This window comes from Aptenodytes forsteri, unplaced genomic scaffold, assembly GCF_000699145.1.
Source record: "Aptenodytes forsteri isolate BGI_AS27 unplaced genomic scaffold, ASM69914v1 Scaffold257, whole genome shotgun sequence".
Taxonomy (NCBI): Eukaryota; Metazoa; Chordata; class Aves; order Sphenisciformes; family Spheniscidae; genus Aptenodytes; species Aptenodytes forsteri.
Genome location: NW_008795194.1, coordinates 1,320,575 through 1,332,926, shown reverse-complemented (window position 1 = coordinate 1,332,926; position 12,352 = coordinate 1,320,575). Strand labels below are relative to the sequence as shown.

At 40.2% G+C, this 12,352-nt stretch overlaps 1 protein-coding gene across 1 annotated transcript in view; it reads right to left on the bottom strand.

Moving 5' to 3' along the window:
- Positions 1-6,745: 6,745 nt before the first annotated feature.
- The window catches only part of DLX1 (distal-less homeobox 1), a 59,990-nt gene continuing 54,383 nt past the window's right edge, over positions 6,746-12,352 (bottom strand). The window contains exons 3-4 of the mRNA XM_009278672.2: positions 7,286-7,367; positions 6,746-6,819 (exon numbers count right to left, since the gene is read on the bottom strand). Of these exons, the coding sequence (XP_009276947.1) occupies positions 6,746-6,819; positions 7,286-7,367 (156 nt within the window). The remainder of the gene's footprint in view (positions 6,820-7,285; positions 7,368-12,352) is intronic.

Below are 12,352 nucleotides of genomic sequence, written 5' to 3'. Positions count from 1 at the left end.
TCAATATACCAGCACGTTTAAGCTGCAACTCAAATCTCTGTTGACAATAGAATTGTTTAATTATATAAATGAACCCACATCAGATTATAGCAGTGGTAGCCATAACAGTAACACCATGATAAACAGTAATTAATCCAAACACTTCCACAGTCCCCTTCAGCTGTCAGCCTCAAAGTATTCTACGGATGAGGGTAATGACCCCTTCTTTGCAGGGAGAAAACCGAGGTGCTGCAGTGTAACACAGTTTGTTCAACAAGGAGCAATTGTAGGTCTTGGACATTTCACTGTAACTTTCTTATTTTCTCTAATGGGCCATTATACACTCTACAAACAATTTGGAAGTTTGATGGTGCTTCCAGCTTTAGTAGCTTCAAAAGCTTCAAAAGACCTGTCACGTACCAAAGAGGCATTCAGTATCTCAGACCTCAGGACTGGCTGAAGCGTAACTCCTGCTGATGAGAGGACTTTAAAGGGGGGTGTAATAAGTCAGCCATGTATCAAAGAACAGGCTCTACTCTTTGGTTCTCAGCTGTCAAGCAGTAAATAAAAATTAACGTATAATGGCGAAACACCTTCCTTGGGCATGCTTCCCACTCCTGCTCCAAAGAGCCTGGAAAACTGCTAAGAGCAACTCAAGTGAAGAGAGCTGTGTGTCAGGAGTACTCCAGCAAAGTGACCCAGCCGTGTGTTTGCCTTTGATCACTCTCACTTCTATTGTTCTGCTAATATGATTGCATCAACTTGCCTTTTATCTTCTTCTATTTAATCTGCACTAATGTGTCTGCAACATAGCTGAAGCAAAATCATAGCCTACAAGTGGATTCTAGATCACCTTGAACTACTGCTCCGAAAGCTATTAAAGGTCCCTCCCAACCCAAACTATTCTATGATTCTATGAAAGCATTAGCATTGATTTCCAAAAGAAGATCTTGATAATACAGGCAGGCAGCAACAAACAGACACAGGAGACATTTTGCAAGCAACTAACAAATTTTGCAGCTCAGTTTCAGTGCAGAGATTTACCAGAAGGCACAAGGCCCCCTAGACTCCATCCTTTATTCCATCTCCCACTCGCGTCCAAGCACTGGTGCTACTCATGTTATTAACACTGCATTTAAGTTACTTTCTGGTAACAGAGAGCTGTCTATGGCAGCGCAACAGAGGGGCAGGAGGAGATGAACAGTGCAGGGGGTAAGAAGAAACATTAAAACTTTTCCTGCAGTTGTAGCAGGAAACTGTAGCAGCAACTCTTCTTTCAGAGCATCTGTACTTCAGGCAGCACCCTTCATTTCCACCATGTGACTCACACAGGGAAGGGATGGGGCGATAAGGATGTACACTAGTGTAAATAAATAAGGCCATGAAATTTCTATCAATCTGGAGGGAAGCAGAGCTGCAGCTTCACTCAGACATGCAAAGAAAGAAAGCTTTACAGTGTTGAGATTTTTCTTTGGGGTTGTAAATCATTGTCAAAATAACCTCAGATTGGGCCACTACCTACTACCTGGCATTGCTCCAGAGCTCAAGTACTCTGCAGACAGTATTGCTCTTCTGGTAAAAGCAACACAATGCAATAGGCTGAGCTGGGCAGAAGACAAAGTTATCTTGAGAATCAGCTGGATTGTGCAATGTCACAAACTACACTGTTTCTTAGATCTTGACCTCTCAGCACAAATGCATAGCAACGTGTGCAAACCTGTATATACACACAGTTAAAAAAATCCCCAGTAAAACATTGGGGGACACATACACTTCTCTCCCTGCAAGAGAACAGTGAAAGAGCACACGGCAGATATTAGCTGTATCACTTCATTTACTACTGCAGGATGATCAGACAGCAGTGATGAACACACAGTAAGAGTCTATACAATAGAAGAAACAACTTGAGCAAGTTGGTGTATTTTATAGCACTCAGAACAGCATCCTTTTACACAGACAGCAATGCTCAACTTTTCCAACAGCTGACCTGCCACTTTGATAGTATTAGGAAACACATAATTTTCTTAAGAGTCAGAATGCATATTTTCCCTATTCATTCCCACCCAGAGTTGTGGTCTGAAAATACCAGCCTTTTAAGTAGCACAATGAGAATTTTTTTTTTAAATACATAGAAAAAGCAAAAGAGGACAAGATGGAAATTATATTTCCTGCACATTTATCACATGGTTACATTCACCTCATAGAAATTCAGCCTTAGCATTCAATAGAGATGCTTAGTGTCAAGGAAAGGCTTATAAAGTCATGTCTGAGCATGTATCACACCCTTGTTCCTTCTAACAAGTCACAGCATCTTTATGACACCCTTTCAGAAGGGCATCCTCAATTCCCTTTGGTAATTTCCTACCTTACATTCAAAATGTCCATTTCCCCCAAGGACAGTCTGATGCTGAGTTTGGAGGACATAATGAAATCACTATGGTTAGGATATTAGTACCTACACTTGCATCAGAAATTCACTTCCTTTTAGATGCATACAATGTCAGTTAAAATTCCACTTCTGTACATGAAAGGTGTAGATGAAATACGTACTGATGCTGAAGAACAAAGCACCTCATTAGCTCTCCGAGCACAGTGCACTGCAGTTTGTCATTATCCAATGCATTCCTTGCAAGCCACTGGGTGGGGGATATGACAATCCCTGAGGCTGCATTGCAGAGAAATATTATCGACATCCAAGCAATACCAGAAACAGGGTATTGCCCAAAATTATTTGTCATTGGCATCTCCTTTAATATTAGAGGTGGAGGGCAAATGGAACAAACAAACAAAAAAGCACTGGTGAAGTGTAGGAATATTACCTTTGAGTTAATTTATTGATAAAAGCCACTTATGAGACACCTCTCTGCCTTATCTAGGGCCACAACCCCACAGATAGCATATCCTAGGATAAGGTTATCCTATCCTAGGATAGGATAAGGCACCAACATGTTGCAATGTGAATTTCTCGCTGTTAATAGGGAGTTCAACAAAACAGTAATAGCAAGAGAAAAAATAAATTACTATTGTAGTTTATAAAGCATTTTAATATGACTTTTGTTCAACTGTGACTGTTCTAAAAATGGTAAAATTTTATCTGCTGTACATGAGGGGTTTCTGAAATGAGGCCCACAGAGTCTTTGTAAATAGCTGCAAAGTGATGTCGGTAACTGCAGCACCGATCAGGACAATCCTCGGTGCTGCAGTGGCAACAAGATTTCTTGCAGATGAGCTGAGAGTGGATTCAAGAAATGGGTATTCAGGGACTGAAGCTATTAACCTGACTCCAGAGTCTCCTACAGCTGTGCACGTTACAGACTAATTCCTCCTCTAGCCCTACCTGCTACTGTGAACTGGAATAAACACCCTCTGCAGGGTTCATTCTAAATGTGTCATGTCACCCTCCAAAATCTGGAAACCTGCAAAGCTATTCTGCTATATATCAATTGTCTAGGAGTCGGCACATAAAGGAATCCACCAGCACTGCAACAGGGGATTAATATTCCAGTGCTTTTGCCACAGGAATTCAACAGTTGGATTTCCTGGGTAACCTTGAATAAGCTACATTCTCCTGTCCCTCAGCTGTCATGTGGGATAGCACATCCTCCACTTGTAGGCGTGCCGAGAGGCATTAGTGCTCCCGATACTGAGATACTGACAGCCCCATGTGGCCAAGCACAAATATCATGGGAGCACCACAGAATACTCTAGTCCTCTGTGTACAACACAGTACTTATTTGTAAACTACCCTTCTTTCAAATACTGCTATAATTATTTATCAATCCAGTCTCATTTTTGTCTATTTATTCTGCCACTTTCTGCTGTGCTCTAGAGGCTTCTGTATATAATCAAGCCACAAACATGTTTTGCTTTGTTTTAAATTTTGTTTAATAATTGTTTCCTGACTAGCTTTAAACAAAACTAATCTCCCATACACACAGACATGTATGCACAAAGAAACCACTGTTAGGTCTAATTTTTTTTTTTTTAAAGGACTGTTCAGCTATTAAATGTTGTAAGTAAAGTCATTGCAAAAGAAACCGAAGCATCACAAGGCACAGAAACGCAGAAATCATGCCTCTTTGGCACAGAAAATGCCCACCTCTGAACTTAATTTCCTACCAAGAGGAGAGTTCAAACAACGTATTTTTCCCTCACGCAACCTATTTGTGAAATCCTCAGGTGTCTGGAAGTTCTGGAGGTCGAGTGGGAAGGATGAGCTAGAGTGAAAGAAGTGACCCACAAATCTGTAACATCTTACCCGGTGAGTCAGGCAGGCACAGATGACAACCACGCCCTGCTTCCCAAGAGCCTTGCCCACATATTGTGCCTCGAACCTGGCAAGGAGGGCCTGCAGCCCAGCGTGGCAAACACACGAGGCTGAGGACGAGCTGCCTCAGGGCTGGATGTTACACAGACTGACAGGCAAGCTCATCAGGACACAATTCACTCTCCTAAAACTTGAACTATTCACAACACAAAAGAAAAAGGATGGTTTCAGGACAAGGAAACCTTTTCCTTGTTTCCTAACAAGGAAACACTTTTTTCAAGCATCCCACTGCCATAACGGTTCTTCTCTCTCTGTTTTTTTGGGCTACCAGAAGGCCAGTCCCCCTCTTGAGCATTGTAAGTAACTTGCTCATTGCTGGCTGAAGTTAATACCATTTCCATAGACATCTGTGACCCCAAGATTTCTCCCCTTGCTCTTTCGTGACACTAGGGGCACAGGAAGAGGATTTCCTAACAACGAGCCAGAAAAACAGTTACAAACTGAAGCCAAACAGCAAATCAAACTCTGATCTCCCTTCCCCTGCCCATCTTTTGCCTTTTAATTTTTCTTTAATTAGTAAGCACAGCCAAAATAGACCTTTTCCTTGTTTTAATTTGCTTATTTCTTTGTTTCTGACAGAAGAAATACGTCCTTCCTGCAGGAGAACCAATTCCACTCTTCTATAAATAAAATCCACTTGTGTAGATAGAAGTTCCTTTGAGAAGTTTCCTAATACAACTAATTTTAAAAATGGAAGACTAGAAGAGCCAGAAGCAAAACTTTCTTGTCTCTCAAAGGTATTGACAAGCAAAGACATTTATTTGGATAAGTTTTCAAAGGAACATTTAGGGGATGTGAAGCCACTACTTATTTTATGTGAAGCACAGTAGTTGACAAGTATAGGGTTAAACCTATCAGTAATCTAGCAAAGCAGAGTAAAGATAAATTTGCTAAAGTGCACAGTGAGACACTGTTAACCAAACATTGTTCTTTCCTAAATAAATGCTCACATACAAAAATGTATCACCTATTGCTGTGCTGTGTAAGCAGGTTTAAATCCTGAACAGCCCGGTGATTTACAGATGCCTGGGTTATAGAAGAGAAAGAGCACAGATGGCTCTTGTCAGCACTATAGAAGGGTTTGGCAAAAGACCTGAGAAGACAGGGAAGCTGCTAAGGATGAGCTGAACATACTGGTGGCCCTTTCATACCATACCTGAATTGTGAACTACAATTGTGAATTAGTCCGAGTCCATGTAAGTTCTTGAATTTCACAGAAATGTTTAGTATCTTACCATTTTAACTGTATAGTCTTGATTTTAAAAGTTGACTTTGTATTTCACAGGGAAAAAAAAGAGAATTGTTCATTTCCGATGACAATTGTGCACACACACACACAAAAACCTATATACATGTCTCTTTCTGCTTTGTATGAAGGATTTGATGTGTGAAACGTGACCATCCCAAACTCTGCTAAGAAATAGCACAAACTAGACAATTGCAATTGTACATTACAGAAAGTGAAAAAAATCAGTGTCAGGCACACGGAATAGGTATTCACAGTGAAACAAAAAGAAAATGAATGGCCCTCAGTCTATGGACTGATGATAGGTTTGCCATGATTGTTTTTTCCCCCAGGAGATTATGTCTCTCAAGAGGTGACATCCACTTAAGGGACAATGAACCACTATTTATATAAATGTCCATCAAGGAAACTCTCTAAACAATTGCAAATATTGACCGACATGCAGCAGATTAATTTGGCTTCACTGTCATCGAGATATATTGTAGACAGCTATTGTGGAATGGCAGATCTTTTACATTCATACTTGACACATCACAATTGAACATGGAATTTCCATCAACAACAAAAGAAGCGTTTAATAGTCACTTTGCTTCCCTAACAGAGACATATGCCTTCCTAATAATATAAAGACAAGCAGGATTTTTTCTAACGAATACTAACAGATTTTTTTGTCATAATACTAGACATTACCTATGTAAACAGTACAATCCCATGCTAACAAAAGGTTCCTGCTTTCTCTCCACAAGGAGTATCTCCGGTAGATCCCGAAACACAAATCTGTGTTCTGCTACAATCATTTAAATGTGAGGGGACAACAAGGTCTATAACGCACAAGCATTTTCCTCAGTTGCAAGAACTACTTCGATGTAGGGTTTGTTTGTTTTCACTAATACGGCAAGTCCTTGAATTCAACTGCAAAGCAATTACAACAGTCTCAAATCTAAGTTAAGAAAGCGTCCAGTGTCAACCCTTGAAACAGGGCAAGATAGCACTGAGAAGAGCATATTGCATCCCACTGCTGCCTCTGAGCTAAAGATCACAAACTCTGTATCTCCTCACCTTCACAGCTTTCCTTATGGAACTGTAGCTTTACAATCCTGGGACAAATGGATATTTGTCAGACTCACTGCAAGACATTCATTGCCATGACACAGGCAGGACAGCAGTATTTGGAATAGGATGCAGCAGAATAACTAATACCCAATTTTCAGAAACGTCAAGTAGGTACGGTTTCTTTGACCTCCATACAGTTTTGGATGCTCAACACCTGAAAACCAGACCACAAGAGGAACTCGGAAAACAAAATCAGACAACCACTTTATCTTGCTCCCACTTAGCCACACCCTTTTTGGGTCTAGAAGTTCTAGCATTATACTCTTAATTGGCATCATACTCATATTCCCATCTGAGATTTAAAGGAAGTGTGTGTGTGTGTGTACACCAGTGCTAAACAGGAGGATGTAGCACCAGGAAACTGATAATCAAAACTTTTTTTCTTTTGTAATGTATTTTAGTTTGTCATCAGGACTTGATTTTGAACAAGTTTCAGAGTTGTAAATCCTTGCTTTATTCTACTTACTTCATCCTTTCAAGCGCTCCAGCAGAAGAGGAGGAAAGTTGTTGTGAAGCAGGATAATTAGGGACTTACACTGTAATTGTTAAAAGCACTGAGCACAAAGGCAATACTAAGACAAACTGCCTGAAGCTTTTTTGGCCGTGGGAAGTGGCGTTACCAAGGTAATCACTTTCAAACTGTCCAACAAGACTGCTGGAGAACTCTGTACTGAGAGGGATGTGCAAGCCAAAGCGTACTTCCTGAAAAAGAGAACACGGGCATTCACTGATGATTTGTAGGACTTCCATGTTTTGTCTTAAATACATATTTCTAGCTTGCTGAAAATTGGAAAGCTGATCTCATTGTGAACATTTAAGATCCTTCCCTGTCACATCCTGAATCTTGCAATTGATTTGAAAATCAGATGGGGGTAAAGGAAAGTAACTTGAGAATCACTGAGATGCTAACCAAATTAGACAGAGACAGGTTGGGTATGGCCTATATATAAATGCTCAGGGGTGAAAGTGCAAGGAACCACACTTTGCCCACACTGCAGATAAATAAATTTGCAGTACTCATGCTTTCCTGTAGCAGCCCCTTAGGTGCCAGTGCTATTGTTGTGTGCCCTGCAGGAATGCAGCCCATCACTCAGCTGCACTGCCCCTCCATGTGACAAGGATGGGAGCCTGACAGCTACTGCACTTAACTCTTGAGGTCTGCACAGAGGCTGTGTTTTTAATTCTGGAGATCCACAGCGAAGTGTCTGGTCTTCACCAAGATAGCAGTTGTTACACTAATCTGAGGCCTCACTGTGCTCATTGCTGCATGAACAAGTCACGGTAGAGCCAACTCCTGCCCCACACTACTAGCTGTTAGATTATCCTGCTATGGAAAGTGGACAAAACCACACACATTGTTTGCAGATGGAAGCAGGTGACATGAAAGGAAGGGTGACAGCAACAACAAAAGGGCAGACACAGGTTTCCTGACCAGTGGCAAAAGAAGAGGGGCACAGTGTTGCAGCAGCAGCCCTGTGCTTTTCACGTGGTGGCATGGCATGACCCCTGCCTGCTTGGTGATGTGCATCTGAACACTGCAAGGGGGACACCAGAGCCTGGAAATGACTTTGCTGCTCTAGCATCCTGATGACGCAGCTTCCCCAGAAGGAGCAGGAAAGGTTTTCAGCACACAGTGTTAATGTGCCTTCTCTTTGCTTGCTGTGTGTTCCACTTTCAGATAACTATCACACTCATTACCCCAAGGTATGAAAACAAACAAACAAAAAACCCGCAGAGAGAAGATGCAGTCTCATTTTAGAGGATGTTTAGATTTGTCCATTTTATGTGAATCAAGCCATGCCACAAAATTATCCAGGAGCCACTTAAAAGGTTTTCAGTTCATTAACAAAAGTTGTCAGAGATTTCATTTACACAGGGCCTATGGATACAGTTACATAAAGGTGGAAGGATCTCCAACATTTGTCCTCCTAATGCCCTGTATTCAAAGCTAGAAGTTGCTGTCTTTATGTACATGATTTTAACTGTATTTCTATGCTGGGGCTGCACAAGACATTTGTCACAGTATGTATTTTCTCAAGCCTATGTATCCTAGCCTCAAGTTATAAATCAACCCTTTACCTCAACGCTAGAAAGTATCTAGTAAACAGCTTCTCAGAATTTTCTCATCATAACCAAATGTGAACCCCCGTGAAAGGAGGGAAGTGCATTTTAGAGCTAAGAAGCCTTTGTTAAGAAAATAAAAGTTGCCATGACCTGTTGTCCTGGTTTTGGCTGGGATAGAGTTAATTTTCTTCCTAGTAGGTGGTATAGTGCTGTGTTTTGGATTTAGCACAAGAATAATGTGATAACACACTAATGTTTTAGTTGTTGCTAAGCAGTGGTTATACTAAGTCAAGGACTTTTCAGCTTGCCATGCTCTGCCAGTGAGGAGGTGCACAAGAAGCTGGGAGGGGGCACAGCCAGGACAGCTGACCCAAACTGGCCAAAGGGACATTCCATACCATATGATGTCACGCTCAGTATATAAGCTGGGGGAGTCAGCCGGGGGGCAGTGATTGCTGCTCAGGGACTGGCTGGGAGGCGGGCAGTGGGTGGTGAGCAGTTGCATCACTGCCCCCCCCCCGGTTTTGTTCCTCTCCCTCCCTCTTTCTCCCCCCTCATTGTTTTACTTTCCATTACTTCCCCATCCCACCATGGGGGGGAGGGTGAGCGAGCGGCTGTGTGGTGCTTAGTTGCCAACTGGGGTTAAACCATGACACCTGTCTCTTCCTAAATATATACAGCTGTGAATTCAGCACCTCAAATTATCTTACCTGCCACTATATCCAATTCTGCATCAAGGGATACTCCTGCACTGCCAGCATTTTTTTTTTCCACTTCCATTCTTTAGAAGTTTACATTTTAAAAAAACTCTCTAGAATGTGATCAAGTCTTAAAGGTATTTAAAAGATACTTGAATGTCTTCTCTTCCCACCTTTAAAATTCTTTGGGTTGTTTTTTTTTTTGGGGGGGGGATGGTGGTTGCTTTTTTTTTTTAGTAGGAATGAGTATTGAATAGTTCTTTTTCATACTTTGAGGGCCCAACTTGATCAAGATTTCAAGCACAGCAGAGACAAGACAGACTAAAATTGTAAGCAGTCTTCATTCCTTATTGACATCTTTCTTGAAAAATGGTAATCCTTTAACCTTGCAACATCATTTCTCAGGGGGCTGATTAAATGAAAAGTCTGTTTTGGTCAATGGTAATTATAGCTGCATACCTCAAGGTAACCTTTAGTATGTACATTCTGTCTTGCACACAATGCCAATTAAATGGTTGACTGTCATTCCTTAGGTTCATCTAAAAGTACATTCTCTTGGAAGATAAAATATTGCCAATACAATTTACAGTATGTCTCTTCAAACTGCAATACCCAACTAAGATTTATTTCTTTCAGGTCAAGAGAGGTTGAAAGAAAAAAAATTTACAAATTAAGTTTAGAATACCTTTAAAATAGAGGAAACACAGGTTTAAGACATAGGGTGTTTTGGGTTTCTTTCCCTTCCCTTCATAGAGGGGTTGTTTGGGTTAGAGTGGTTTGGGTTTTTTGTTTGTTGGGGGGGGGCTGGGTGGGTTTGGTTTAGTTTGTTTGTTTTTAGTTTCCTGTCATTTATCTCTCTTTCTGTGTAGCTAGCTCTTCCCCTGTTGCTCTTGTGCTAAGCTAAATCTCTCTGAGGTTCAGAAAAGCACTGATCTTTCAAATACACAGGATAAATAGTATCTCAGGCCATATACTGTCCCTTTATCTTGTCATCAGTGTTGTTAAATACATTAACAACATTTTAGGAAAAACTAATTTGCAAATTTGTGCCAGAGAAAAATTGAAGAACCTACTTATGCAAGGAAGTTGCTGAAGAGTAACCCAGGGCATCAGCTCACAGAGCATCAGTTTACTGACCTCTGCCTTCCCACACAGGAAAGCCTAGAAAGTTTGCTTTGTTCTTCCCTATTAGTTTTACATCAGTGAAGTAGTGGAAGTTGATATCGCATTTCTTCCAGCTGTTTCTAAAACGAAATCAAAGTGAGGCCCACAGTTTTCCTAACAGTTTCACTTGACAGTGATTTGAGTACCAATTCCAATTTCTCATTGAAAGTGTTTGTTCTTTACTATTTAACAACATAATTCTTCAAAGATAAAGCAGATTTTAAATAGTTTGTAGTTAATTTTGTTAGGCTCTGCTTGACTGTTAGAGATTTTAATACCATTACTTTTCTACTCCATTCCCCCCTATGCACAAAGAAATATAGTACTTTACAAAAGACAAACTTGTAAGTCAAGACAGGAGCCAGAGCAAAAGGAGCATCATTTCAGAGCACAGCCCTTCTTTCGATCTCTCATCACAAACATCAAATACATTTGTCAGTCTCATATGGATTTTCTGTTGCTTTCAGTTAAATTTGTTCCTGCTGGCCTAACATAAAAAAATCATTTCCACATCCTCCCTAGTAATGTCCTTTACCTAGCTGTTTTTCTGTTACTGTTTCCAATTAGGATAATTACATAGCATGACTTTTGTCAGCCTAGATCAGCTTCCGTCCAGAATACCTTCATTCATATTCTTTTACCTCCACTCATTACTATACCCTTATGTTTTAAGAATTTTTAAACCTATTAAGTAGCACAATATCACATAACCCTGTTTTGGGGGATCATGACTTAGTGAACGAGAAATTTGTTAATGAAATTTATGGTGGTGATTAAAAACAACAGTGTAAAACCTCAAAAAGATTTAAGAAGCAAATACAGAAGACCTAACAATGAGATTAATGGGTATTTGACTGTACAATGCTGTTAGCCAAATGTGAGCATGATTATGAACATGAAGTTATCTTTTCTATTGTTGAAAAAAAAATGCTACAGTGTCTTAAATTCAAGGTTATGGTTTCTTCTTAACCCCCACCCCCCAAACCCCATCTTCAATGCCTCAGCCCATTTATTTATTATTAACACAGAAAACAGTATTATCAAGTGAATCTCCAAAACTTCCTGAAGTGCAGAGACGACCACACACTACACATACTGTTTGTCTTTTGTTCATTTGTCTTAGGGAAAGACCAGACACTCGCTCATGGTGGATGTAAGTATGGAGCAGTTCATCACCAAATAATGGGAGGGCATTTTCTGTTCACTTTTACTCTAATACAATCCATTGATTTCTATTGATTTCATCTCTTTGCTAAATGAATTTGAAAATTTCAATGTAAAGATTCTGCTAAACAAACAAGTCTTTGTTTTGCTACATGCTGGTTTTTTCCAATAAAATAACGGGTAAACATAGGCAACTATAGCACTTGTAAATTCAGACTTTTGTTTTCCATCATATGGCATTTTTCAAAGACTCTCTAAGCTTGACTGTGAAAGATACAGCCATATTTATAGAAGTGCTATAGGTATCAAAGATACAGTCTTTCCACTGTAAAAATATTTGAGCCCCATCATTAACCAGTGTATCCTACTGTTGAAGATTATCATAAGTGTTTATTGAATCTTTCCATATTTTGTGTTTGATAATGAATAAGCGACTGTAAGAACATTTTGATTAATCTTTATGTTAGCATTATGTAGGGGTTGCCGTGTTATTCACTGGACCATGTTAGCCTTAGTCTTAATTCTCTAGACCGTAACCAGACCACTTAGGCCTTACTGTATATGGGATGAGTTATTTGACAACTTGACAAGGTAGAT